At 31.5% G+C, this 27822-nt stretch overlaps 1 protein-coding gene across 2 annotated transcripts; it reads left to right on the forward strand.

Annotated features, from left to right (window-relative positions):
- The first annotated feature begins 103 nt into the window (after positions 1-103).
- On the forward strand, positions 104-27815 carry LOC106054070 (muskelin-like). 2 transcript variants are annotated; one of them, XM_013209782.2, is made up of 20 exons: positions 104-172; positions 4156-4314; positions 6567-6636; positions 11192-11334; positions 11908-11996; positions 12169-12278; positions 12469-12606; positions 12706-12760; positions 13014-13091; positions 13189-13373; positions 14076-14189; positions 14678-14832; positions 15502-15652; positions 15836-15968; positions 22094-22149; positions 22277-22377; positions 22520-22631; positions 23447-23524; positions 24053-24217; positions 25517-27815. In XM_013209782.2, coding segments are annotated over exons 1-20 (2289 nt in total). In that variant the 5' UTR covers positions 104-170; the 3' UTR covers positions 25712-27815. The 2 variants fall into 2 exon arrangements, with proteins under 2 accessions (XP_013065236.2, XP_013065237.2); XM_013209783.2 differs by having other exon boundaries at positions 22301-22377.
- The last annotated feature ends 7 nt before the right edge of the window (positions 27816-27822 follow it).

Below are 27822 nucleotides of genomic sequence, written 5' to 3' on the forward strand. Positions count from 1 at the left end.
TTAACAGTATATCTAAATAAGTGATTGAATACGTTTGATTAATGAGGTATTTTGTGCAATCTACCTTTTCATTTAGGAAGATGTTATGGTTGCTATTTTTTTTAATGCCTGGCACTAAACTGGACATGGTTCTTAGATCTGTGTTTATGTTGTTTGTTATTAAATTTTAAATGTAAGAGCTTGATCTATAATCTAGAAGTACAATCTCTGTCTATGGTATAATCTAGATAATAGATCCAGATCTATATAGATTATTATAGATCTAGAATGTTTGTTATTAATTCTTAATTAATTAAGTTAGATCTATAATCTATAAGAAATATAGAATATAATTCAATATTTATATAGTCATAGATGATCTAATAATCTAATTCTTATTGAAGTTATTCTGTCAATTATAGAGTCTAGTCAATAAAATATTTTTCAAAATTATTGACATTTGTCATTACTCTTACTCTACATTTACAGTATATATCATTACTAACATTGGACTCATTAGTGATACTAACTTCAGTGACTTGTCACTAACTTAGACTTAAATCTAACTCTCTAACTATTTACCTACTATTAATGATAATCATTTTGATTTTTAAAAAGTCTACAGTAGAGTAATGATCTACAGTACACTGACTAGATTTAAAGATCTAGGAGTATTTCTAGACTTCACTACTAGGACTAGACATATTTTGATGCAGACACTTCTAACCCATACAACATCCTAAACACCAAACCAAACCCACCAACCGCTAGCCAGATCCACTCCTGTTAAATCTGCTAAAACTAATAAAACACCATCATTAAATATACCTACTAAAGAAGTAATACCAAAATACCTTAAAACATTAGTAATACATTTTCAAAGCATTAGGCATGATTTGGAACAAAACAGCAGACTTAGAAATTGCAGGAACAGAAACTTGGCTACATCCTGAAATTTATAATGCAGAAATTTTTAATAGTGATTATGAAATTTTAGAAAAGATAGGGTAGATAATCATGGAGGAGTTCTCTTAGCAATACAAAACACTCTTTTAGCAGAAGAAATTACCTTACCTAACTCAAAAATATAGAATCAACATTTTGTAAAATCCACACCACCTCAACATCCCTAATAATAGGCAGTATTTACAGACCACCAAATTCTAGTTTTGAGTACATTGCAAGATCTATGTAATCAGTTAACTACACTTAAAGAAAAAAATAAAATTGCAGTTTTTTGGATTATGGGTGATTTCAACCTACCTGATATAAATTGGAAAACACTAACCATAGATAAACAGCAAAGCCTCAAGGACATAAATGAGCTTTTCATAGGAACTTTACACAACCTAAGGTTAGATCAAATAATTAAAAAACCAACTAGATTAAACAACACATTAGATCTCTTCTTAACCAACAGACCTGGATTAGTAGTAGACTATGATATTATCCCTGGTCTATCAGACCATGATATCATTAAAATACACAGTCATATAAAAGCAGTAGCCAATACAAAACCCAAAAGAAAAATCTTACTCTGGAACAAATGTAACCTAACACAACTACACCAAGCTGCATTAAATTTTCAACATTCTTATTAGAAAAAGACATTAACCAACCAGTCGATGACCTCTAGAATTTCATTAAAAACTATCTTAAAAGCATTATAGAATATCATATACCAACTAAATACACATCAAACAAAATAAATAAATGCTGGTTTAATAATATATTAAAGAAGCTTTGTAAACAGAAGGAAAACCTATATAGAAAATTTAAAGAAACTAAGGCAAAAAGAGTTTATAAAAAGTATATAAAAATTAAACACCTAACCCAAAAAGTAAGCAGAAAGCTGCAGAGTGAATACATAAACAATGTAATAGCTAAAGATAACAATAAAAATCTATGGTCATACATTAGGTCTAAGAAAATTGAAACAACAGGCATAGCACCATTAAAAGGAGAAGATATAATACATAATGATAATGAAACTAAAGCTAACATACTAAACAAATACTTTGCATCAGCATTATCAGCCCCAGGAGACAAAGACATATTACTTAATTTGAACCAAGTAGACAACATAGGAGATATAGTAGTACAAGAAAAGGGATCCAAAAACTATTAGCCAACATCAAACCAAATTTTAAAGCATCTGGACCTGATGGTATTCCAGCTAGATTACTCAAAGAACTAAGCAATGAGCTAGCACCAGTGTTCAAAATACTTTTTCAGGCATCTCTTAACAAGGGCAGAGTACCAAGGGACTGGAAAGAAGCTAATGCCACCCCCCTATTTAAAAAAGGAGAAAAATCTGACCCAGGAAACTACAGACCAGTATCACTTACCAGCATCACATGTAAAATCCTAGAACACATATAATATGTATCAACATCATAAACCACTAAGACAAACATAATGTCCTTACACCATACCAACATGACTTTAAGAAATATAGATCATGTGAAACACAACTAATAGACTAATTGATGATTTTTCAAAAGGTTTAGATAGTGAGCAAATAGATGCTATCTTACTAGATTTTCCAAGCCTTTTGACAAAGTTCACCACCATAGTTTGCTTAAAAAACTAAAATATTTTGGGATTAATGGTCCATTGCAGTGGATTAAAGATTTTCTGATAGGTAGAGAACAAACTGTAATAATAAATGGCTCTAAATCAACACCATTAACAGTAAACTCATGTGTACCACAAGGAACAGTCTTAGGTCCACTACTATATATATATATATATATTTAATTTACATAATGATTTACCAAATTGCATTAGTTCAGGAACAAAAGTCAGATTATTTGCAGATGATTGCATAATATATAGAACAATAAAAACAACACAAGACACAGAAATTTTAAGAATTAGATGAATTACAGAAATGGGAATCAAATTGGAGCATGTCTTTCCACCCAGAAAAATGTCAGTTATTAAGAGTAAAAAAAAAAGTAAAATTAATTCCACTTATCTTATTCATGGTAAACCAGTAACACAGACTAAAAATGCAAAATACCTAGGTGTTATAATAAATGAAAAACTGTCATGGAATTCCCATATTGATGAAACTATAAAAAAATCAAAGCATTGGGGTTTATTAGAAAAAATTTCTATAAATCAAATAAGAACATAAAACTAAAATGTTATTTAACCTTGGTTTGGCCATTAATAGAATATGCATCCTCAGTTTGGGCCCCCTCAACTCAAGAAAACATTAAGAAACTGGAATAGACACTTCTTCTTAAACTGTCAGGTATAGTTGAGCCTTCGGCTCTTGGAACTCTAGGCCAGCAAAATTGAACAAGAGCTCCCTCTCACCGGCCTGTATGAAAACAGTTTACACTGTTTTGTCTGGCGGGTGGGTCAGACTCGTGGCAAGAGGCAGCGTATAGATCTACTAAGACTGTCTAAGTCTCCCACCATTTTTCTTTTCTTTATTAGGCTAACCGTGCGAGACACGCCATTTATTATGTAACGGCCCCTTGAGGAACAGCGCCTGGATTGTGACAAGGTTGTGGGAGCTTTTTTACAACTCCACGCAGTGCAATGAGGATGCTCATTAAAACACTGAACCATAATCTTCAAATACAAAAACAAAATTTAATAAAATACTCAGAAAGACACAAAGATAAAGGCACACTCCTCTTTCCATATGCTAGGACAAATTTGTATAAATGCTCCTTCTTCCCTAGCGCTATTAAAGCATGGAATGGGTTGCCTGTGACCAGTGACTTGGCATAGTTTAGGACATTGGTTAATTAGCATGACTAAATGCATGACACTTAGGATGTAATCATCTTCTTTTTTGAAGCAATGTCTGTATCATCTAAGATACTGTCACACACTTAATAATACTACTAGATCTAGATCTAGAAAGTCTAAGTCTGGTAAATACTAGTACTATCAATATCTAGATCTAGTCATCTAGTCCTGGGCCTAGAGGCTAGAGTAGATATAGACTGAGACCAAGATACTAGAGTTGAGTCAAGTGTCCTTAATATATTTATTAATCTAAAAGAGTCTAATTACAGTATGAGTAGATTGATTCTAGATTTAAGATTCTAAATTTATACTTTTATGTTGTAGATCCATTTAATCTATTTCTGCTTATTAATAGCAAAACACTCTAAATTTGTAAGTATTCTTGACCTTTTTTTTTGTCCTCAGGGATATGGATGAGATGATCAAAAGTAATTTGGACCACTTAAGTGAAAGTGATGAGTCTTCACAGTTTCATTTTGGTCACAGAACAATAGCTCGTCGTCGAGAAAAAATACAGTATACAGTTTACAAATGGTCCAGCTATTCTTACAACTATCTTCCAGAGTAAGTTATCTTTTCAATTGAGATTTGCTAATGATAGTGCCTTTAAATGTCTCTCCACAAGTTTAAGCTACTGGTTTTGGTGTTAACTATATATGTATATGATAGTCTAGTGATGTGTGTCTCATCTGTCTCTGACTTTCATTTTATAGGGGTACTGTGTCAGTTTGCTTAACTATATCCCTCCACTCTTTCTGGTCAGCAGCAGAGATGTGTATATTTTATATATTTACTGCTCTCTTGTGTACACTCCATTGACTCCCCTGTGAATGCAGGAATCAACTACAAGGATGCCACACTTTGTTATCAGTGCATCGACAATAAAGTAAACTGATCACTCCATATGTCCCTCAGAGAGCCCTGTGAATCCATGAGCTCAAGACTTTAGTTGAAGATACTTCTTCCCTCAAATGTTACAATAGCAGATTTTTTTTTAGTATAGTACATGTAACCAAAGGTTTGAAAATCAATCCCCATTGAGCTCAGAAAAATCACATGCTTCAATACATTCAAGAAGAACATTAAGACCTATCTGTTCAAAACATGTTTAGATTATTTTGCCATTTTAACTCTTGTGTTTATGTTTGTCATTTGATCATATCGCCTTGAGCCTACATTTTGTTTGTTAACAGCAATATTTAAATTAAATTATTATTTATAAAAGAAAAACCAATAAAGTAAAATAAAATGCCTGTTTTAGTTACATCATTGCTAAGAATATATATATATATATATATATATATATATATATAGTTCGTCCTTCGTGATTCAATGTAGACCACTTTTGTCATCCAGTAGGCTGAGGGCTTTGCACTGGGGTTTTTTACTTTCTTTTTCCTCATCAATTTGTGTGCCAGTTTTCACAATGCAACACCATGATACTCTGTCATGAGCTTCTGTCTCCCAGGTGGCTGAGTCAATGCTGAACGCTTTCAGAGAAGCTTTGAGGGTGTCCCTAAAGCCTTTTTCTTTGTGAACGCTTTCCTTCCCTTAACTGGCCATACAGGAGTCGCTTAGGGATGCGGCGGTCTTCCATTCTGCAGACGTGTCTTGCCCATCACAGCAGGGACTGCATCAGGATTGTGTGGATGCTTTGCAGACCTGCTCTTCGAAGGACTTCAGTATCTGGTATTTTTTCTTGCCATTTGCTGATGACTGCCCTAAATACCTGCTCTAAAAATGATCTGCAGAACATCGTCAGTGACTTTTCAATAGCACGTTCAGACTTGGCCTTACTATAAACACAAAAAAGACTGAAGTATTATATTTGCCTGCTCCAGATAAAGCCTACTCAAGATAAATGGACATGATATAAATACAGTGGACAGATTCACCTATCTTGGCAGAACACTCTCCAGAAACAGAAAGGTCGAGAATGAAATCGACCTGCATATTGCCAAGGCCAGTGCATCCTATGGCAGTCTGTCTAAAAATGTCTGGAACAGATGAGGTATCACCACAAACACAAAGCTAGGGGGTATATCAAACTGTCATCATCTCTACATGGCTTTTTACCTCAGAAACGTGGACAGTATAAAGAAAAAATGCCCAAAAAACTAAACCACTTCCACATGACCTAAGAAATATACTATTAGATTACTAAGTAAAGTTGTGCTGATAGTCACCATCATTATATTTGGCCAACTTTTGCTTGGTCTTGTTTGTGCTATTTGACAAGAAACTGATTTTAGATTTAATTGTGATGCTGGTAACATGTGATTAGAATAAATGGGTACTTTCAGACATTGTTGGATGTCACATTACCAAGCATAGCCATGGATGTTTTAATTGGTGAAGAACCTAAAGAAGTCCTTTTGAAAGAATCAAATATTTGAATAATCCGAATTGAAATTAAAAAAGAAAAACTCACAGACTATACCAAGTAAGAACAGCATTAAATAACAAACTTATCAAACATAAAACAGGCTTGTCACCTCTTGCCCCATTAGAACAAGAAAGTCATCTGCCGCAACAGAAGTGAAATTAAATAGTTTTTTTTATCTCCCCTGAAAGTATTTAGAATCAATTGTTTAGAAAACATTCTGTTGATGTTCTGCCAGCTTAACATGTTTTATTAATTAACATAAATATTGATCCCAATACATTTATGTAGAGATTAGTTAGGAAAACAGCTTTGAGGACATGGTTTATTAGTTGTTGTTTTTTTTTTTGTGTGTTTTTTTAGAAGTTTTTAACAGTTGATTAAAAAGTTTAGCAAAATATGTTATCTGTTTGTTTAAAAAAATATTTTTCAGAAACATTTACTATGACCGTCCAAGTGATCAGCTTTCCAGATGGTCTTCAGACTCAAACAATCCTCCTCAGGTGAGAAAAATGAATTGATATTAGCACAGGGGAGGGCAAATTACGACCCACAGGCCACATGTGGCCTGCCTGAGCGTTTTATGCGGCCCGCGGATGCCTACAAATATTAGGGGTGCCCTCAGATTATATATATATATATATACAAAATGCTTATATGTTAAACATTTTTTTAATTATATCTATATACAGGGTTCGTAGCCACCTTGAAAACCTGGAAAACACCTTGAATTTCATATTAAATTCAAGGCCTTGAAAAAGCCTTGAATTTCGTAAAAAAACAGTGAAAAAAACAAGAAATTTTAAAACTGGACCTTGAGTTTTTTTCCTCCCGATACCTGGTGTTTATTTTCGCTATTTATCACTGTGGGTTTTTGTTTTTTTTCGCTTACATCAAGCAAGCATTTCTCCTGCTGGCATTATTTTGTTTTTTTTTAAGGCAGTGCAAGATTTAGTGTGTTGTGACTATTGACTATAATAAGGCAATTACCAGCCTAATGTGTAGGCTACACCCCTCCGGCCCTCCCTTACCTAAAATCTTTTTGTAACAGAAAGAGTGACTTCGCGTGGAAAGTCCGTAAATCATCTAGATATAGCTAGATCTAGTAAAATAGTAGCCTATCTAGAGTTAGATCTAAGTTAGATCTAGTGAAGATAATTTGCACATAACCTGAACGCTCCGTTAATTTTAGTCAATTTTATTATCTCGATGCATCTAATGTATAGATTACTCTAGAATCTAGAAATACGCTAGATTCTACATTTACGCTAAATCACTATCTAGAATCTAGTGACGATAATACGCAAACAGCCGTGAAAAGTCCGCGAATTTAGTGACTTAGATCTAGAGTCTAGATTTACGGTAGACTCAGTGAAGATAATCCGCATATAGCCGTGAAAAGTCTACGAATTTAGTGACTTAGATCTAGAGTCTAGATTTACGCTAAGTAACTAGAATCTTGTGAAGATGATTTTTTTAAACTAACCCTCTAAAGCCGTGAAAAGTCTATTTATTTTAGTGATTTATAGTTAGAATCTATAAAGTCTATTATAGATTCTAGATCTAAGATAGATTCAGTGACGATAATTCGCACACAGCCGTGAAAAGTACGCGAATTTTAGTGACTTAGATCAAGATTCATTTACGCTAAATCACTAGAATCTAGTGAAGATAATTACTAACACTGTGAAGCCGTGAAAAGTCTGAGAATTTTAGTGATTTATAGTTATAATCTATGGTCTATTATAGATTCTAGATCTACGATAGATTCAGTGACAATAATTCGCGCACAGCCGTAAAAAGTCCAGGAATTTTTGTGACTTAGATCTAGAGTCTAGATTTACGGTAGATTCAGTGAAGATAATTTGCACACAGCCGTGAAAAGTTCGCGAATTTTAGTGACTTAGATCAAGAGTCTAGATTTACTGTAGATTTACTGAAAATATTTCGCACACAGATGTGAAATGTCCGGTCGTAAAAGCTAGGGAAACTACATATAAATAGATCTAGTTGAAAAAAAAACAACACAAATAATCTAATACCCCCCCCCCCCTCCAAAAGCCATTACTTTTAAGCAAATGTCAATTAGACAACCAAATAGGCCTATATATTACAAGCTCTGTTTATGAGGAGGATTTAAGTTCAGTTAATACAAGAATAAAACATTACCCCAAATGCCCTCCATGACTCTACGGTACACTTAGGAACTAAGAATGTACATTTCCATCACAGAGAATACACATTATGAAGGCATCTTTAAGAATGTTTCTTATTTTTAAAAAAATGGAATAGCAACGTACCATTTGTAATGTTCTTTAATAAATCTTTTTAAAAAAATGGTTGTTTGAGGTTTTGGGATGACAGTCAAGTTGTTACTTGATTAAAAGATAGTTACATTTTCTGTGAACATACCAGCTGATGACGTTGTTTGTGTTCTGAGTGGCAAGATATTTAAAATCTATCACACAAACCAACGGGACAGACAGACACACACACACTTACATATATATATATATATACTTTTTTTTCAGTACTAAATACATATATATTTTGTTCTTTTTACATATTTATGTCATGTGTATGTAAATATGTTTACATATATATTGCTTGCTATGGTGCGATGCATACCTTGAAAATCTAAAATTCTACCTTGAAAACCTGGAAAATACCTGGAAAATCATTCATGAAATTGGCTATGAACCCTGTATATAAACTATTGAAACTTCAGATTCTAATGACGAAGAGGCTAAAGAAACACTTACTTTACATATCATTGTAAAAAGTTATGCTAATTGGCAATATGTCGAAATATTCAGTGAAAGACACAAACTCAGGCCAGTATTTATTCAATACTATAAAGAACTGTGGTGAAAGTGTTGAGTTGGCATGGAACAATATAGTAAGTGTAACAACTGATAGTGCCCATGCTTTGCTTGGGAAAAACATAAGTTTGTTAATAAAATTAAAGAACAATATCCCAACCATAAACTTTACATGTGAAAGTTTATGCAAAGTTTCATTGAATATCTAACATGTTAGTGACCCAATTATTTCATGGATCAAACTTATTAGAGCTATTGGTCTTAACCACAGGCAGTGGCAGTTCCAAGAAGTACTTGAAGATTTGAAAACAAAACATTTGATGTTTGGTAACACAATAGTATCCATGTGGTTAAGCATGGGCAAGGTTTTGAGAAGAATATGGGATCTCAAGGAAGAAATATTTCCTTGAAGATTATTAACTGAACTTTGTTACTAATATTTCTAATGAAGTGTGGAAGACAGACTTCTGTTTGACATTGCAATAATGTATTGTTTGCACATGAACAAATATGCATGTTAAATCTTTTCAAAGAAAGCCTAATTTCTCCAAGCAAGTAAATGGAAACAGTTTTTTTTTATTTTACTTTGCTGAAAGGTGAAGCTATTTCTTGTGAAATGATTAAAAAGTACAAGACTTTTTTTTTGATTCCTTGATTGGGGAAATTGAAAGCATATTTTAAGACATCGAAAATTTGGAACAGTTCATCATTTTGTACAGAAGCTGATTCATCTCCTGTGGACATACCTCCAAGCAAATTATGACCTGAAAGAGAAGTTTACGCTAACATGCCTAGTCCCGGTTCCTCAGCGAGGCTCAAATCACTCCACCCTGGCATTGACAGTGTCAGGAAGTCATGTCAGAAGTTGCATTTGCTCACTTTAAAAACTTTGCTGCTAAACTTCCACATTATTTGAGTCAACATACATCTGTGAATTAGTATTGTCTTTTTTGTAAGAAGAAGGGATTGATGCTGACTGATTTTTTATTTGAAAGCAGTCACATGGATAACTACTAGCTAGCTCCTCAGTTTCTGAAAATTATGCATGAGTGAAAACAGTTTAAAATGTTTTACATCAAGTACAATTGTACATTTGTGTTGAAATATGACGTTAAAACAATAACAAAATGATTAAAAAGTATTAACAAAATTAGTTTCAGAAATTACTAACTCTTGTTGTAATATCAATTTATAATACAGTACAAATGTGAATTAAAAGATATACATAATTAGCTATCATATTTTTCTAAGACAAGTAAGTGTATATATATATATATATATATATATATATATATATATATATATATATATTATAATAATAATAGCAATAATTAATTAATCAATTAGTGGTAAATAAGTATTTTTGTTTATAAGGAGAAAAAAGTATTGAGATATATGCCAGTGATTTAACAGTTTTTCCTTTTAGATAAGCTTTGTTTTTTAAAAAGTTTTTTTTTCCACTTTGCTTGTTTTACTTTGTGAAATTCGAAAGCATATATGTGGTATTTTATTTGACTTGAATTTGTTTAATTGTGGATGTTTTAACTTTGTTATCTTTCCTTACAAAATGCTTTTAATTGCTTACAAAAATACTGATGTTTTTAAAGAGTGGGGGGCTAAAAAGGCTTTTTTTTTCTGTATTAATTTTTATAGGGGGTGTAACATGGGATAGTGACCTCAAGACAATTAATATAAATGATTTATATATGTTAAATAATTAGTTTTGTGAGAATATAAATAACTATCATAAAAAAGACTTTTTATTTAATTTGGATCATAAAATATTGCCTAAATCTAGTCGAGATCTAGTTTTAAGGGAGACTTTTCCACAGTGAATACGTTTTAACTTCCAAAATAAACTTTTATGTTAGTTTTATAAACATGAATTTAAATTGTTATTTTAAATTATCTTAATAGGGTGTGAATTTTCCTTTAATTGTATACCAAATATAGCATTTTCTGATTAAAAAAAAAGTTATTAAAGTTTAATCATGACAGGGTAGTGGAATATATATGAGTAAAATGAATAATTCCGTCGGAACGTGGAAAATAATTACGGAGAGAAAGAGTTAAATTGTTTTCTAAATATAACATTAAAATGATATTATTATTGGCTGCTGATAATGTTTTCCTGACTTACATATCATACTTTTGCTATCATCATAAGAATAATTTCGTAATGATAATTATTTTGTATGATCTCTTGCCATTGAAAGAATACATTTGTTTCTTTCAGTATTTAATTTTAAAGCTTGAAAAACCAGCAGTTGTAGAATATATTCTCTTTGGCAAGTATGAAAAGACTCATGTTTGTAACTTGAGGAAATTTAAAGTGTATGGAGGCCTGACAGAAGATCACATGATAGAGTTATTAGATGGGTAAGGAGTTGTTGTTTTTTTTTAAATCATTCTTCTTTTCATTCATTTCTTTCACTTCAAAATAAGTGAACTACAAAGCATGATTGGCTATTATTTAATGTAATTCACTACAATGTTTGATGACATGAGTACTAATGTAATAGAATATTTAATAAAATTTTATTGAGCTTTGTTAGTTACCCTTTTTGACCTTACAGTGTATGGGGCAGATTATTTAAAGCTTATCTGTTTCTATGGTTGACAAATAATGAAGGTGTAATATACCTGGTATAAGGAATGACTAACTTTTTTTCACAACTAATGTCAGGTACCTAGGGTTGTTCTAAAAACCCAAAAGTTCCAAAATCTCTTTCTAAATTGGGATTTAAATTTGTGGCTCCTTGTTTAAAAGAACATTGCTTTGCTTATATTAATGTCTAGTATTAAATTACTTACTATTAGATCTAGAAGGATCTATATTAGTAAAAAAATAAATGAGCACCACTGGGTTAAATAGGGCTTAAATAAAGTTGATTTAATCACTTTTTTTTCCTCAATGTAATTTTCACAAAATTCATTTGTCCTTGAATGCAGGGGCTTGAAAAATGACCATGTTAGTGAGACCTTTCAGCTGCGTCATGAAATAGAAGGCAATCCATTCCCTTGTAGATATATCAAAATAGGTAAAACGTTTGTTGGTGTATGAATATATAGATTTACTTCTTAGCATTTTGTGAACTTTAGAACTTATTTTTTTGCAAGTAGAACGTAATGTGTAGGTTCTTTAATTTTCTTTGTTGAATGCTACTGAAGTATCTAGAAGTATTGTTGATTGTTTTTATTTATTTGATTTAGTCCCTTTACAAGCTTGGGGTCCGAGCTTCAACTTCAGTATCTGGTATGTAGAGTTGATTGGAAACAACAGATGGGAGGAAGTGAAACATAGCATGAACTGGTATAACACAGTAAGAACATTACTCCTTCTTCACCACCTAAATAGATCTATTGAACATATGACATTGATCACACAGTTAAGTGGATGTGTTTAACACAGCTTCAGTATGTAATCTAATTTTCTCATATTTTAAAAATATGCTCCAAAAGATTCTAAATCTGACTTTTCAATTTACACAATTTGTTTAAAACTATTTGCAGTACAAAGAAAGGGAGGCCATAAGGTTGTGTCTGAAACATTTTCGACAGCGCTGCTACACTGAAGCTTATGAAGCCTTGATGAAAAAAACAAATATTGTTTTGGAGCACCCAATATTAACACAGCTTCACACTCTACTGGTATCTAGTTAGATCTTACTTCATTTAATTGGCTCAAATTTGTATGTTTTTATACACCGTTTTATACATTGTTTTTTATTATTTTTATTTTCCAAACAGGTTATAAATGGAGATTTCAAGGCATGTGAAGATTTGGTTTCTCAGGCATGTAATGGTATGGAAAAAGTATATACACATTATTACAGCCTTTATTTTATTTTAAATTAGAAATAAATAATTGTTTGCTCATAAACTACATTTAAACCTGTTTTGTTTTTTTAAGTTATGTTAAATATAAAATTCTGCTACATCAAGTAATGTTAATGGTATTACAATTACATATATGGTACATCCTACACATTTCTCTGTCTGTATTTATGGTAAATTTAATAACTTAAACTGATAATTCTCTGTCTATTGATTAACAGAAGGAATGTTTGACCAGTACATCAGTCAGCAAGATTATAAACCAGACTGGACGCCCATAGAACCTGTCAGTATTAAAAGTAAGTAACATGTCTGTAAAATGTAGAACTTCACCTTTGCTCCTTTGCTTTTATTCTTGTTTAATCTTGCTACTTTGCATATTCTCATCTCTGACAGAAACAGATCATGGTATAGAGATAAGGCCAGGAATGAGAGGGGGCCATCAGATGTGTATTGATGTTCTGACAGAAACAATCTACATGTTTGGAGGATGGGATGGCAACCATGACCTGGCAGATTTGTGGTCGTACCATATCCCCACCCACACTTGGGTCTGCATATCACATGACACAGAAAGAGATGTAAGTGTTACCTACAAAACAATCTTGTCTTGTTAGTGTGAACTTGCTTCAATTGAAAACATTTCAAGTGCAATATTTTTGTTTAAAATCAACCACAGCACAAAGTTTTATCATAATATATAGTCCTGTTACCTCAAAAAAAAACTAAACAAAGGGTCCACTATATCTCCTCAGCTGATAAATTTTTGTTTGGGATTGGTCCTTCTCATTTGGTCCTTGTCATCATTCTAAGCTTAGCCTTAACTAGCCACAAGTTTTATCAACTGTAGTGATTACTCCCATTAATGTATGGTATAAGAATGTTTAATAACAGTAAAATATTATGATTAACTTGATTATGGATTAACTGGCTTACATATGAAATAAATCTAATGTATAAAGTTATTGTTGTTTTTTTTTAGATAAAACATAAGAGATTGCTAATCACATCTATATTTTACTAATCAGTCAAGCATTGATTTTTCAAATGTTAATTTAAGAAATCAAATTAATTGTATATATCCATATTTGAATAACATACATCAGTACTTGTAATTAAAAAAAACCTGTCAGCTTATTTCAATAAACATAAAGACACACATATTCTTTCATTAGCTGGGACTACTTGTTTATCAACTTTTTGATAAAGTAATTAGTATTATTGTTTAACCTTGATGATGTTTTATTTACTAACTATTATTCACTGTAATATTGAATCCTTAGGGAGGACCTTCTCCGAGATCCTGCCACAAGATGTGCCTGGATTATGAAAGAAAACAGATATTTACTTTAGGAAGATATCTTGATCCCAGTATGAGGACTCCTGAAAAATTAAAAGTATAAACTTTATTAATTTTCCTTTTTTCAAATGCTCTCATCTCTCGATGGTTAATTTGCAAAAATTGTCTTGTCTTGTGATTTATTTATTCTCCTAGTTTAAAAGGCAATTTGAAATTTAGATTTTTTTTTCTATAGCGCAATGGTTGCCAAACTCTTTGAGTTGTAACATTTTATTCTAAAACATAACTTCTCCTCACATTTGGAAAAGGATTTTAACGTGTATTCTTTCACCAGTTCTTCTTAGTCTGGTATCTATAAAATAATAGATATAGTACCTGAGTATGTTATTTATTAGGATTAAGAAAAAAATCTAAATATATCCTAAAGATCTATTTACAACCAAACATCATATGGCATTTATTGATGTATTTTCAACCTTGCTTGCCGAATATGAAGTAATATGAATGTTTATTGTATAAATTCTTTGAAAGTTTAAAAAAATGTGTGTGGTAGAACTCAAATGTATATACATATATATTTTTTAGTGTGACTTTCACATGTATGATATAACAAGTCAGCAATGGACATTTATCACAGAAGACACTGCTGCGATGGGAGGCCCAAGATTGATCTTTGATCATCAAATGGTCATAGATATTGAACATCAAACTATCTATGTCTTTGGTGGCAGAGTTTTGAGGTAAATTGCTATAACTAGTTTATAAATTTCATCCAATATTGTATATGATAGATGTATTCCATTGGTGTCATTGATGATCATTTACAGATTTGAGTAAAAGCCAGATATATTTAACTCCTTAGTTTTTTAGTTTTAGAATTAAGGTAAATTTAAGGTTTGTATGTAACAATGAAAAACTTAATATTTTGCCACAACTGATATACATAAAGCTAGTCTTTTGGTTGACAGTAGGGTATGATTCTATATTAAGTCTGTTTTTTGAAGGCCTGTGTAATACAATCGAGTGTTATTGATTTGAAACACTTTCAACCTGAGTTTGATTTGCCTGAAAACACATATTTAAATAAATAGTGTTGAGAATTTGATAAGTATTATATTAACTAAATGATTTAACCACTTAAAAAAAATTATTCTCAGAGCTTTTGATTTCTGTTCTTGTTTTACAACCAATGAGATTTACTGTTATATATTTATTCTTATGATATAAATTTGTTTACGTTTCATTACTTGAGTTCAACTAATGGAAACATTTGACCAGATTTATTGTGACTGCATTAAGCTACCAGAAATGATAGTTTGTCTCTTTCTAGAATAGTCCCCATGCCTTATCGTAAAAAACATTATGCATTAGTCATTTCTCACTGTGATTTACTAATACTCCTTTTTCAGTCCCTCTGGAACTGGCACTGATGATCGTTCTCCAGAACCTGTTTTTAGTGGTCTCTATTCATTTCATATTCCTTCCAATACTTGGACATTGCTCAAGGAGGACTGCCCCATGTTGAAATCAAGAATAGGGCATTCAATGCTGTTTCATCCTGTATGTTTATTTCTATTTTTTGTATTTCTGTCTTAATGTATATACCTACAAATAATTTGTACTTATAAATTAATAAATGTGCAGTCACCCTGCATTGTCCTTTACTTTTAACAAAAAATTTTCTTCATGCTATAGATTTTTATATTTTTGTTAAGATTTTTATATTTTTGTGAAACATTACAGGTGAAAAGAGTTTTGTATATATTTGCTGGACAACGATCTAAAGAATATCTCAATGACTTTCTAATGTACAATGTAAATACTAAGACCATTCATCTTATTTCTGATGGAAAGAAGAAAGATGGCTGTCAGGCAGGTAGGCAACATTTCAAATATTTGAGAATTTCTGTTAGCTTAGTTTTAAAAAATCATGAAGGATGTGTGAATTGATACGATGTTAATTTCCTGAAGGCATATTAAAAAGTTATTTGATGGAGGGCAAACGACCTGCTTGGCTTCTACTGATACATGTGGATGATGTTTGCTAGAGTAAGTTGAAACATCTCCACATTACAATCAGCTAAGAGAAAATTGCACAAGATAGGCCAATAGGAAGAGAAATGATACAAGTGCTGTCTTTGATCAATGAAGGAGAAGATATAATTATTGAATCTAATTTATAATAATAATAATAATAATCTTTATTGTCCGTATGGAAATTTGTCTTACAATTTGTGCATTACACAAAAAAAAAAACCATTATAACTATAAGAAACCAAAGTGTACATTCACACCGGACTCACTCATAATGTGACAAAGTTTATACCAGATTGTTCTTATTTAATGATTTGATTGCCAGAGGAACAAAAGAGTATTTGTGTATGTTTGTCTTTGCTATTGGTGACTTGTATCTCTTTTGTGATGGTAAAATTTGCACACATTGCTACCCAGGAGCACATGCAATTACATTATCTAATATTGTGACCACACCAGTGTGTCTACTGAGTTGCACAAGATTAATACTATTGAAAACTAACATATAATTTGCATTCAATTTTTTTTTTACAACTGCTGTTAGTGTGTCCTATCTTTATTTGCTTTAAACTCATACAAATCTCCTGAAATATATAGACAAAATTGTCATTTTGGGGTGCCATTCAATATGGAAAACGCCAATCCTACGCGTGATAAATAAAAGCGGCATTATGCATTAGCTGTAATTGTGTAATCTGGTGAAAGAAGCTTCTCGCGCCTCAAACTAATGAAGAACAATTCTCAAAGATAGATTGAAACATTTAGTAATTCTTGCTATTGAGCGTGATCTATGTAGGAAAAAGAATTATTAAGAGTTATTAAAACGCAAAATACTTAGGTGTTATAATAAATGAAAAACTCTTGGAATCCCCATATTGATGAAAATTTAGTGATTTTACTAAAGGTGTTACTCTAGTCAAATGTGAATATTCGTTTGTTATGAATCTCACTGCTCTATTTTGTGTCTGTTCCAGTTTCTTAATGTTTTCTTGAGTTGAGGGGTCCCAAACGGAGGATGCATATTCTATTATTGGCCAAGGTTAAATAACATTTTAGTTTTATGTTCTTATTTGATTTATAGAAATTTCTTTTAATAAATCCTAATGCTTTGTTTGATTTTTTTGTAGTTCCATCAATATGTGGATTCCATGATAGTTTTTCATTTATTATAACATCTAGGTATTTTGCGTTTTTAGTCTGTGTTACTAGTTTACAATGAATAAGATAAGTGGAATTAATTTGTTTTAGTTTTTTTGTTACTCTTAACAACTGACATTTTTCTGGGTGGAAAGACATGCTTCTTCACATATCCTTCTTCACAGCCTATTTATTGTACTACTTGTTAAATACTTAATAAATATCCTTCTTCACAGCCTATTTGTTGTACTACTTGTTAAATACTTAATAAATATCCTTCTTCACAGCCTATTTGTTGTACTACTTGTTAAATACTTAATAAATATCCTTCTTCACAGCCTATTTGTTGTACTACTTGTTAAATACTTAATAAATATCCTCCTTCACAGCCTATTTGTTGTACTACTTGTTAAATACTTAATAAATATCCTTCTTCACAGCCTATTTGTTGTACTACTTGTTAAATACTTAATAAATATCCTTCACAGCCTATTTGTTGTACTACTTGTTAAATACTTAATAAATATCCTTCTTCACAGCCTATTTGTTGTACTACTTGTTAAATACTTAATAAATATCCTCCTTCACAGCCTATTTGTTGTACTACTTGTTAAATACTTAATAAATATCCTTCTTCACAGCCTATTTGTTCTACTACTTGTTAAATACTTAATAAATATCCTTCTTCACAGCCTATTTGTTGTACTACTTGTTAAATACTTAATAAATATCCTCCTTCACAGCCTATTTGTTGTACTACTTGTTAAATACTTAATAAATATCCTTCACAGCCTATTTGTTGTACTACTTGTTAAATACTTAATAAATATCCTCCTTCACAGCCTATTTGTTGTACTACTTGTTAAATACTTAATAAATATCCTTCACAGCCTATTTGTTGTACTACTTGTTAAATACTTAATAAATATCCTTCTTCACAGCCTATTTGTTGTACTACTTGTTAAATACTTAATAAATATCCTTCACAGCCTATTTGTTGTACTACTTGTTAAATACTTAATAAATATCCTTCACAGCCTATTTGTTGTACTACTTGTTAAATACTTAATAAATATCCTTCACAGCCTATTTGTTGTACTACTTGTTAAATACTTAATAAATATCCTTCTTCACAGCCTATTTGTTGTACTACTTGTTAAATACTTAATAAATATCCTCCTTCACAGCCTATTTGTTGTACTACTTGTTAAATACTTAATAAATATCCTCCTTCACAGCCTATTTGTTGTACTACTTGTTAAATACTTAATAAATATCCTCCTTCACAGCCTATTTGTTGTACTACTTGTTAAATACTTAATAAATATCCTTCTTCACAGCCTATTTGTTGTACTACTTGTTAAATACTTAATAAATATCCTTCACAGCCTATTTGTTGTACTACTTGTTAAATACTTAATAAATATCCTTCACAGCCTATTTGTTGTACTACTTGTTAAATACTTAATAAATATCCTTCACAGCCTATTTGTTGTACTACTTGTTAAATACTTAATAAATATCCTCCTTCACAGCCTATTTGTTGTACTACTTGTTAAATACTTAATAAATATCCTTCACATTAAACGAGGACAGTTTTCTTAGTAGTCGTAATCTTTGCTGCCCTTTTTTGCTGATATAATCAGTATTTGCAGTAAAATTTAGTTTATTGTCTAGGATAGTACCAAGGTATTTAAAGGTTTGCACAATTTCAATAGTCTCTCCAGCTACAGAAACAATATCATTTCCCTTCTTGTCCCTACGAAAATCGATTATCATTTCTTTGGTTTTTTTTACATTTAATAATAAAAAATTATCTTTACAGTATTCCTCAATGTGTTCTAGTTCTTTGAAATACTCATTTACGTCTGAGCTCTCTGAGAGCAGGGCAAGAAGAGCCGCATCATCAGCGAATTTTGTGAAGGAGCAACAATAACTATCGGATTGAAAATCATTGGTGTACAAAATGAACCACAATGGCGATGTTACAGCCCCCTGGGGCGCCCCTGTGTTAACTATGTGTTCATTAGATATAGCATTGTTTACCCTAACCCTCTGAGCTCTCTGGGTCAAAAATTCATTAGCCCATAGTATTATGTATGGACTAATCTGCAACGCTTTCATCTTTTCAATGAGTAAATGAAGTTGTATAGTGTTAAAAGCTGATGAGAAATCCATAAAGAGCAATCTTACATAAGTGTTCGGTAAGTCCAGATGTTTGTAGACACAGTTTAAAATATTTAGGATGGCATCGTCTACACCTTTACCCTTTTGGTAAGCAAATTGTAAAGGGTCTAACTTATTACAAAGATCATTCAGAAGAAACATTTTAACCAATTTTTCTAAACATTTATCCTCCTTCACAGCCTATTTGTTGTACTACTTGTTAAATACTTAATAAATATCCTTCACAGCCTATTTGTTGTACTACTTGTTAAATACTTAATAAATATCCTTCTTCACAGCCTATTTGTTGTACTACTTGTTAAATACTTAATAAATATCCTTCTTCACAGCCTATTTGTTGTACTACTTGTTAAATACTTAATAAATATCCTTCACAGCCTATTTGTTGTACTACTTGTTAAATACTTAATAAATATCCTTCACAGCCTATTTGTTGTACTACTTGTTAAATACTTAATAAATATCCTCCTTCACAGCCTATTTGTTGTACTACTTGTTAAATACTTAATAAATATCCTTCTTCACAGCCTATTTGTTGTACTACTTGTTAAATACTTAATAAATATCCTTCTTCACAGCCTATTTGTTGTACTACTTGTTAAATACTTAATAAATATCCTTCACAGCCTATTTGTTGTACTACTTGTTAAATACTTAATAAATATCCTTCACAGCCTATTTGTTGTACTACTTGTTAAATACTTAATAAATATCCTTCACAGCCTATTTGTTGTACTACTTGTTAAATACTTAATAAATATCCTCCTTCACAGCCTATTTGTTGTACTACTTGTTAAATACTTAATAAATATCCTTCTTCACAGCCTATTTGTTGTACTACTTGTTAAATACTTAATAAATATCCTTCTTCACAGCCTATTTGTTGTACTACTTGTTAAATACTTAATAAATATCCTTCTTCACAGCCTATTTGTTGTACTACTTGTTAAATACTTAATAAATATCCTCCTTCACAGCCTATTTGTTGTACTACTTGTTAAATACTTAATAAATATCCTCCTTCACAGCCTATTTGTTGTACTACTTGTTAAATACTTAATAAATATCCTTCTTCACAGCCTATTTGTTGTACTACTTGTTAAATACTTAATAAATATCCTTCTTCACAGCCTATTTGTTGTACTACTTGTTAAATACTTAATAAATATCCTCCTTCACAGCCTATTTGTTGTACTACTTGTTAAATACTTAATAAATATCCTTCACAGCCTATTTGTTGTACTACTTGTTAAATACTTAATAAATATCCTCCTTCACAGCCTATTTGTTGTACTACTTGTTAAATACTTAATAAATATCCTCCTTCACAGCCTATTTGTTGTACTACTTGTTAAATACTTAATAAATATCCTTCACAGCCTATTTGTTGTACTACTTGTTAAATACTTAATAAATATCCTCCTTCACAGCCTATTTGTTGTACTACTTGTTAAATACTTAATAAATATCCTTCACAGCCTATTTGTTGTACTACTTGTTAAATACTTAATAAATATCCTTCACAGCCTATTTGTTGTACTACTTGTTAAATACTTAATAAATATCCTTCTTCACAGCCTATTTGTTGTACTACTTGTTAAATACTTAATAAATATCCTCCTTCACAGCCTATTTGTTGTACTACTTGTTAAATACTTAATAAATATCCTTCTTCACAGCCTATTTGTTGTACTACTTGTTAAATACTTAATAAATATCCTCCTTCACAGCCTATTTGTTGTACTACTTGTTGTCTTGTATGTCTACTGTAATTAGCACAACACAACATGTATTCAATTTCACTGATTCAAGTCTGACTCAGCAGATGCACATTTATTAGAACAATATACTGGCAATTTCAGCCAACAATGAATCATATATCTTCCATGTAATCCAAAATGAAATTCAATAAGTACATATCTAGCAATACTCTCAACTTAATATAATACACGTCTATCTTCTTTGATAACCATGGCGTCTACTGCATCTTGACCATGTGGTCAGCTTCTCAAAACGAGATTTTCTTTTTCCCACTATGCAACTGTGGCCCCTTGATTTCCCTGTGCAACATCCTCCCTTTCCATAAACAAAGATATCCCGTGCTCCAACCAATACATGGCACTATCAAACAATGATGTGACACTGAGCCAGCTAGGAAAACCAATGACTTGGTAGAATTTAAGTCATTGGTAAACATACATGACTAGTTTAACCTAGGAACACACGTAGGATGTAATCTTCTTTTTTTGAAGTAATGCCTGCATCTTATAAGATAAGATAAGATGTGATCTTTTGATTGGTATAACTTTATAAACATGTGAACCCACACTGTTTTGCATGTGCATCAACCAGTCATATTGAACAAGTTTTGCTCTGTTTTCTATTCAGTTGATATTCTGTACCAAGTCCTTAAAATTATCTAGCCTCATTGGATAAAGAAATTTGTCCTTGCGTATGGCCAGGATAAGTCATTCTATTCATCCAGTCTTTCTCTTTTTGTTCTTCTTATTCTGTCATTATGACCCTAAGGTCAGTTTTATCTTGGTCACTAAGACTTTGCCATGAGATCACATGGTTTATTAAATGAAATAAAAATGTATTTGTAAGGCATATAAAAAATGTTTGCCCTATTTTGGTGCTCAGGTTTCACTCAGAGAGCTACTCTTGACCCAGATTTGAATGAGATTCATGTCTTTTCTGTAAGTATTTCTTCTTTATGCCACAAATCAAGTCTTCTAAGTTGTGTGCACTAAATGCACATTCATTGTCTGATTTAATGTTTCCAAGCTTTATGGACAAGAACAATAATTGTGTAATAATCCAAAGTTTGCTTCCTGCACTCTGTTCCAGGGTTTAAGCAGAGACAAAGACAAGAGAGATAATGTGAAGAATTCCTTTTGGGTTTATGATATTCACAAAGATAAATGGTAAGCAGCAATATTTTTTTTTTCAGGTGTTGTTATCTTGTAACAGAAAATTTTAAACTTGTTCTACATATTGAGGATTTAAAAAAAACAACACTTTAAAACTGTATTCAATAAAAAGCATGATATGTTTTACATTTTGTAGGTCCTGTATTTATAAAAATGAAAACAGTGGACAGCAGTATTGGATGAAGATGCAGCATGTAGAGCCAGTGCCAAGATTTGCACATCAGTTAGTCTATGATCACATTCGAAAGGTAGGCTCATTTAAATATGTTAGTCATTTGTCTACAATATGTGTTGAGCTATTTATTTTATCTGTAACATATGTAGCGTATTTAAGATGAGGCCAAAAGAATGTTTACATTTTTTTTTCTACATTAAAAGAAGGTAAGGTAACCTAGATATAATGAAAAAAAATTGTATGCTATACCTTTTAAATATAAGATTTAGCCTTTGATAATGTAAAATGTAGCAAGAAAACAAAAAAATACTTTAAAAAAAAAAAAAAAAAAAAAGTTGTACGATTTGAATTCAAGCTCAAGGGCTCAAACCTATATTCTAACCACTGTGATGTTTTTATGAAAATAGAAGGTTTCATAGTTATCTTTTGTTTGTTACAAACTTGTATTCAACAAACTTATTCCTTATTCAAAATATAAAAGGGACTAATTCAACTTATACAACTTATATGGCCACATAGGTCAAGTACAATTTCTTTTCCTTGTTTGATACCAAACAAAATTAATTTTCCTTATTAAAAGTGTATCCAAAAAGTTTATGGTCCATAAAGCCAAACAGCCAGTGTCATGGTTGAATATGATTCATGTGGTTCCATAGGCCATAGAATGCAAAAGATGAAGTAAAAGTTCTAATAATAGTTTTTTAAATATGGTATCACTTGATCAAAGAACTTTTTATTGTTTTCATTTGCCAACAATAGTGTTATTTGTTCATTACCCTGCTTACTTGCACCCACAGCACTCTTAGTGAAAAGTATGAATGCTTAGTTTATAGGTACAAATAACTATGTTTTTACCAGAAGTAATCTCAGTTTTTCTGCATTTGACAGATTCACTATTTATTTGGAGGAAACCCTGGTAAAGATTCACTGCCCAGGTTACGCTTGGATGACTTTTGGTCACTAAAGGTACTGTTGTACTATTGACTGACTAAAACTACACACACATTTTATTTAGTAAAAAAAAGAAAAGTATATTAATGTTGAATAATACTGTATAAATCTAAGGCTAGCAATTAATGAATCGAATAATAGATGTTGTATTTATTAACAGTTACATAACACACAGACTGACTTCAGCCATCAATACCCAAGGAGTCTTGTCTTTAGCTCTACCCATCCTTTCCTACCCAAACCTTAATACTGACCACAGACACACTTCCCAGTGTCGCTCCTGGTCCTTAATCCAGTATTCTGGTAGCATGAAGGACCGCTCTTAGTTCCAGACAGCTGTCTCTTATATCTTGCATAAGCGAAAGCAGAGTTATAACAATACTTATACATTATAATAATATAGCTAAAGAATGTAATTTAAAAACTATATACAACGTATATTTTCATGAGATAGTGAAATAATGCTTTTTCATAGTGTTTAGATAAGTGAGAGTGGCAAGACACAAGTATTTTCTTTATTTATGAATCACTCTTCTATTTCAGCTGTCAAGGCCATCAACAGAATTTCTTCTCAGGCGGTGTAGGTTTTTAATACGCAAGTACCGTTTCCTAGAAATGAGTACGCAGGCACCTAGGCAGGCAATGACTTACTTGCAAACTGAATTAGCAAATGTTGTTGATCACAATGATCCAGAGGAGACAAAAGAGGTTTGTGTTGTTTATAAAAAAAATGTATGCATAAAAAGTAAGATTTATAAATCCTCCGCTCCACCATCCAAGAAGTTAAACATAAATTAAGAATGATATTTACGAATATATGAACTTAAGACCACAGAAGCAGCTTTTGTATAAAATCACAATGTTTGAGAAGAAAGAGAATCAGGAAAAATGATTGAATATTTGGAGAATCTACTAACAATCCCATTAGTAGATCCACCAACATTTAGAAGAAACTACAAAACTGATAAAGTAAAGTGGACTTTTTTTTTCAGATATTTAGTTGCAACTGACAATATGCTTTAGAATGACCCGGTACTCAGTATTAGCAGCCTCACCTAACGCAGTGTGCTGAAAAGAAATTTTATGAACTATCCAAGATTATAAAATGTTTTAATTTTGGTTAAAAATAAAACAGGCCTTCTGAAAATGAAAAATAAATTAAATTTGATCTTAGGGAAGAGCATTTCTTCAAAAACATATAGTTATTAGCCTAGCAAGGCAATACTGAAAATGCAATACCTCTAGGCTTTGATATTTGTATTGTATTGTTGACACAGCCAGTTACCTGATGAGCTAGTAACTTTTTAAAAAATCAGACAATTCTAACATAAAGACAAAAAATGCCCTTACAGACAGCTTAGTTTAACAAATGTTTAGCTAAAAGCAATTTAGCTTGGTATTATAATTTAAGGACAATGAAGCAAAAGTATAAACAGCTACCTTATACACTATACATGCTGTCCCAATTTATCAAAAGTGGTCATCCAGGCGGCTGAGGGCTTTGCAAAGGTTTTTTTTTTTTTGCCTCCTTCTGTGGCTGGGGAGATCTATGTGAGCCCAGAATGTTCAGCTGCACACTGGGCAGGTTACTGTAGAACCAACTAAACATATTTCACCACAATAATACAGTTGTCTTTCTGCCATCTGTCTTCAGGAAGGGCCAATCTGTAACTCCCAAATGTGTTTCCCACAACTATAGTGAGAGCTCTCCGTCTGTTTCAGAAGCCAACTGCTGCCAGCTGTTTTCCTCTAAGCCATCGAGAGCAAAATGATGAGCTTAAAGAGGAAGGTGTATCAGAGGTGCTCCCCCCCCCCCAATAACTTAAAATAATCCCTAATTTAATCCCCCCCCCCCCCCAATTTTTGTTCATTCCTAAACTTATCTAATTTTAATATGAAACCTAAACCCCTAACTCAGTTCCCAAGCATTAAACTTCATAGAAAACCAGCCACTTCAAAAGGACATCATTATTAATTTAACCAATCAATGTTATGTATCATGTATAGTTTCAGCTACTCACCTCATCTCTGTTTCCCTGCACAAGTGCTAGAGACCATTCAGATGTGAATGATGCTGAGGATGAGAACAGCACTCCACACTTTACTCAGAGAACTCAGCTCTTTGATCAGTTGATAGAATTTTTTCCAGAATCTATGACTCAGCCTAAGAAAAATTTGGTAGATCTGGTACCTCTTTGCTAATACCAAGCACAAGTTTGAATCTGTCCCAACTTGAAGGGTTCGAACTGGTTGGTTGACCTTTTATTTTAGTAGTCTCCCCTTCATTAGGTAGTGCAATATGAATGTTATAGTTTTTTTTTATTATGTTTTAGAAAATGGAACTTTTTTTTTTTTAAACATTTTTCTGAAGTTTTAAAACAATAGGAAAGATTATTACAATAAAATGGTATATTCCAAAATATATGTACACCTTAACATAGGCTATAAATATATATTCTAACCATTCCATGGAACCGTTGTTAAAGTTTGTAAAATTTACATGAATTATTGTTTAATTCAGTGACTGCAGTATATTTGTGTTGAAAGTTGCCTTGCCTACATAACTAAGTCAGTAACTATTTATTTTACTTGAAACAAGCTCTGAATGCCAGTTACTAAGTATCCAATGCTAGCCCCCAGCACTTTAATAGTGATCAAATTGTTCCTCATCATGAAGGATGGAGGGACTTTTTATTGGCTATGATCACATCTAAATTCTTATACATGTTATAGGAATAGCTATGACTATTCTCTATTCCATTTTGTCCCTTGGTTCAATTTCTGCCACAAAAATATCTATAGATTCAAAATACTTTTATTATTAAGGTCATGTTCTAGATTGATATAGTCAAACTACTAATGCTGTATAGTTAAGAATGCTACAACTATACTAGAAATAGAAAAAAGTGCAGTCTTATCATTCAGCAAAGATTCAGCATCTCTCAATATTTGTTACAAGATATACAATGTCATTTAAATGTTTGTAATAAATCTGAGTTACAAGTCAGTTGTTACCACTGTATTTTTGTAGCATCCATTCTCAGATGTAATTGTACCAACAACAAATGTTGAAGTCTTAAAATTGTAAACTACCATTTATTCCATGTTGCCAATTGAGTTTGGCATTGAATTAATTCTATAAGCATATAAACTAATAACCATAAAACCATATTATGAAACTATATTATACTTGCAGTGTATAACAAAATTTAACTTTATCATTAAATACTGGGAACTATAAATTGAATATTGAAACACTGATCAACACATTGATGAAAGATGAAACAAGTATTTTTGTCAGGCCACAGCGCCTGTTTCTCTAACCATATACTGTTCAAGAGTATATTAAACAACACATTGACAAGCCTTATTTGATTTCCTCAACTAAGGTGGATTGAAACATCATGTTTTATTCAGTCATTTATAGACAGTTAAACTTGAGAGCTCTACTGCAGTCATGTATATGTGAATAAGTCTAGCTAATGCTCAGAAACAATGGCAATTTTATTATGAGTTTTTCAAGCATAGACTTTTCCTTCCTAACAATTTTTAGTCATTTATATTTTGTATAGAGATTTTGTTTTAATTGATACAAAGACAAAAAAATGTTTATCAAGCATTCTTCACACAATTCATTCATGCTGAAGATATATGTGTTTAATTAAATTGATGGGTGTATTTTTATGAAACAACTTTAAGTGAACCAAGGCTTAAAGTAAAAGGAAATATACTTGTTCATCTGACTTATTACTTTATAAGCCAAATTATTATATTACATAATTTGGCTAACACATCTTCTGTGATAAACCGCAAGCCTAATTTAGTTGTTTGTTTTTTTAAGTAGGAAATGTCAAGCTAAGGACCAAATTAGTCAGTCATGAATAATAGCAAAGTGCATAGACCATTAGGCTATGTACTCATGCAAAGAAAACTTTGTTCTAGTGATGAATATAGGTGTAGAATACTAATGTTTTTCATTTCAGTGATTCTGAGTTTTTAAGTTTCTGTGTGAACGTTTTATTTAAATAATGAAGTTTATGACTCAAAAAATATTTATGTAGCATTTTAGTATGAACAAAAAAATTATTAAAACAATACTATTTTGTTTAATACTTCAATTCATTACTAATTACTGATATAGGTATATTTCTAAAAATACTTGTGTTGAGTAGAATATTTTATTTATTTCTATATATTGAATGTGTGCTCTATTCCTATTATATTGTATATATTTATATGCAAGAGATGTTAATTAACTCATCATCATGCATATCTTTGTCAATAAAACTTGAGGTAATTTAGGAAATTCCTTA

This window comes from Biomphalaria glabrata, chromosome 4, assembly GCF_947242115.1.
Source record: "Biomphalaria glabrata chromosome 4, xgBioGlab47.1, whole genome shotgun sequence".
Lineage (NCBI taxonomy): Eukaryota > Metazoa > Mollusca > Gastropoda > Planorbidae > Biomphalaria > Biomphalaria glabrata.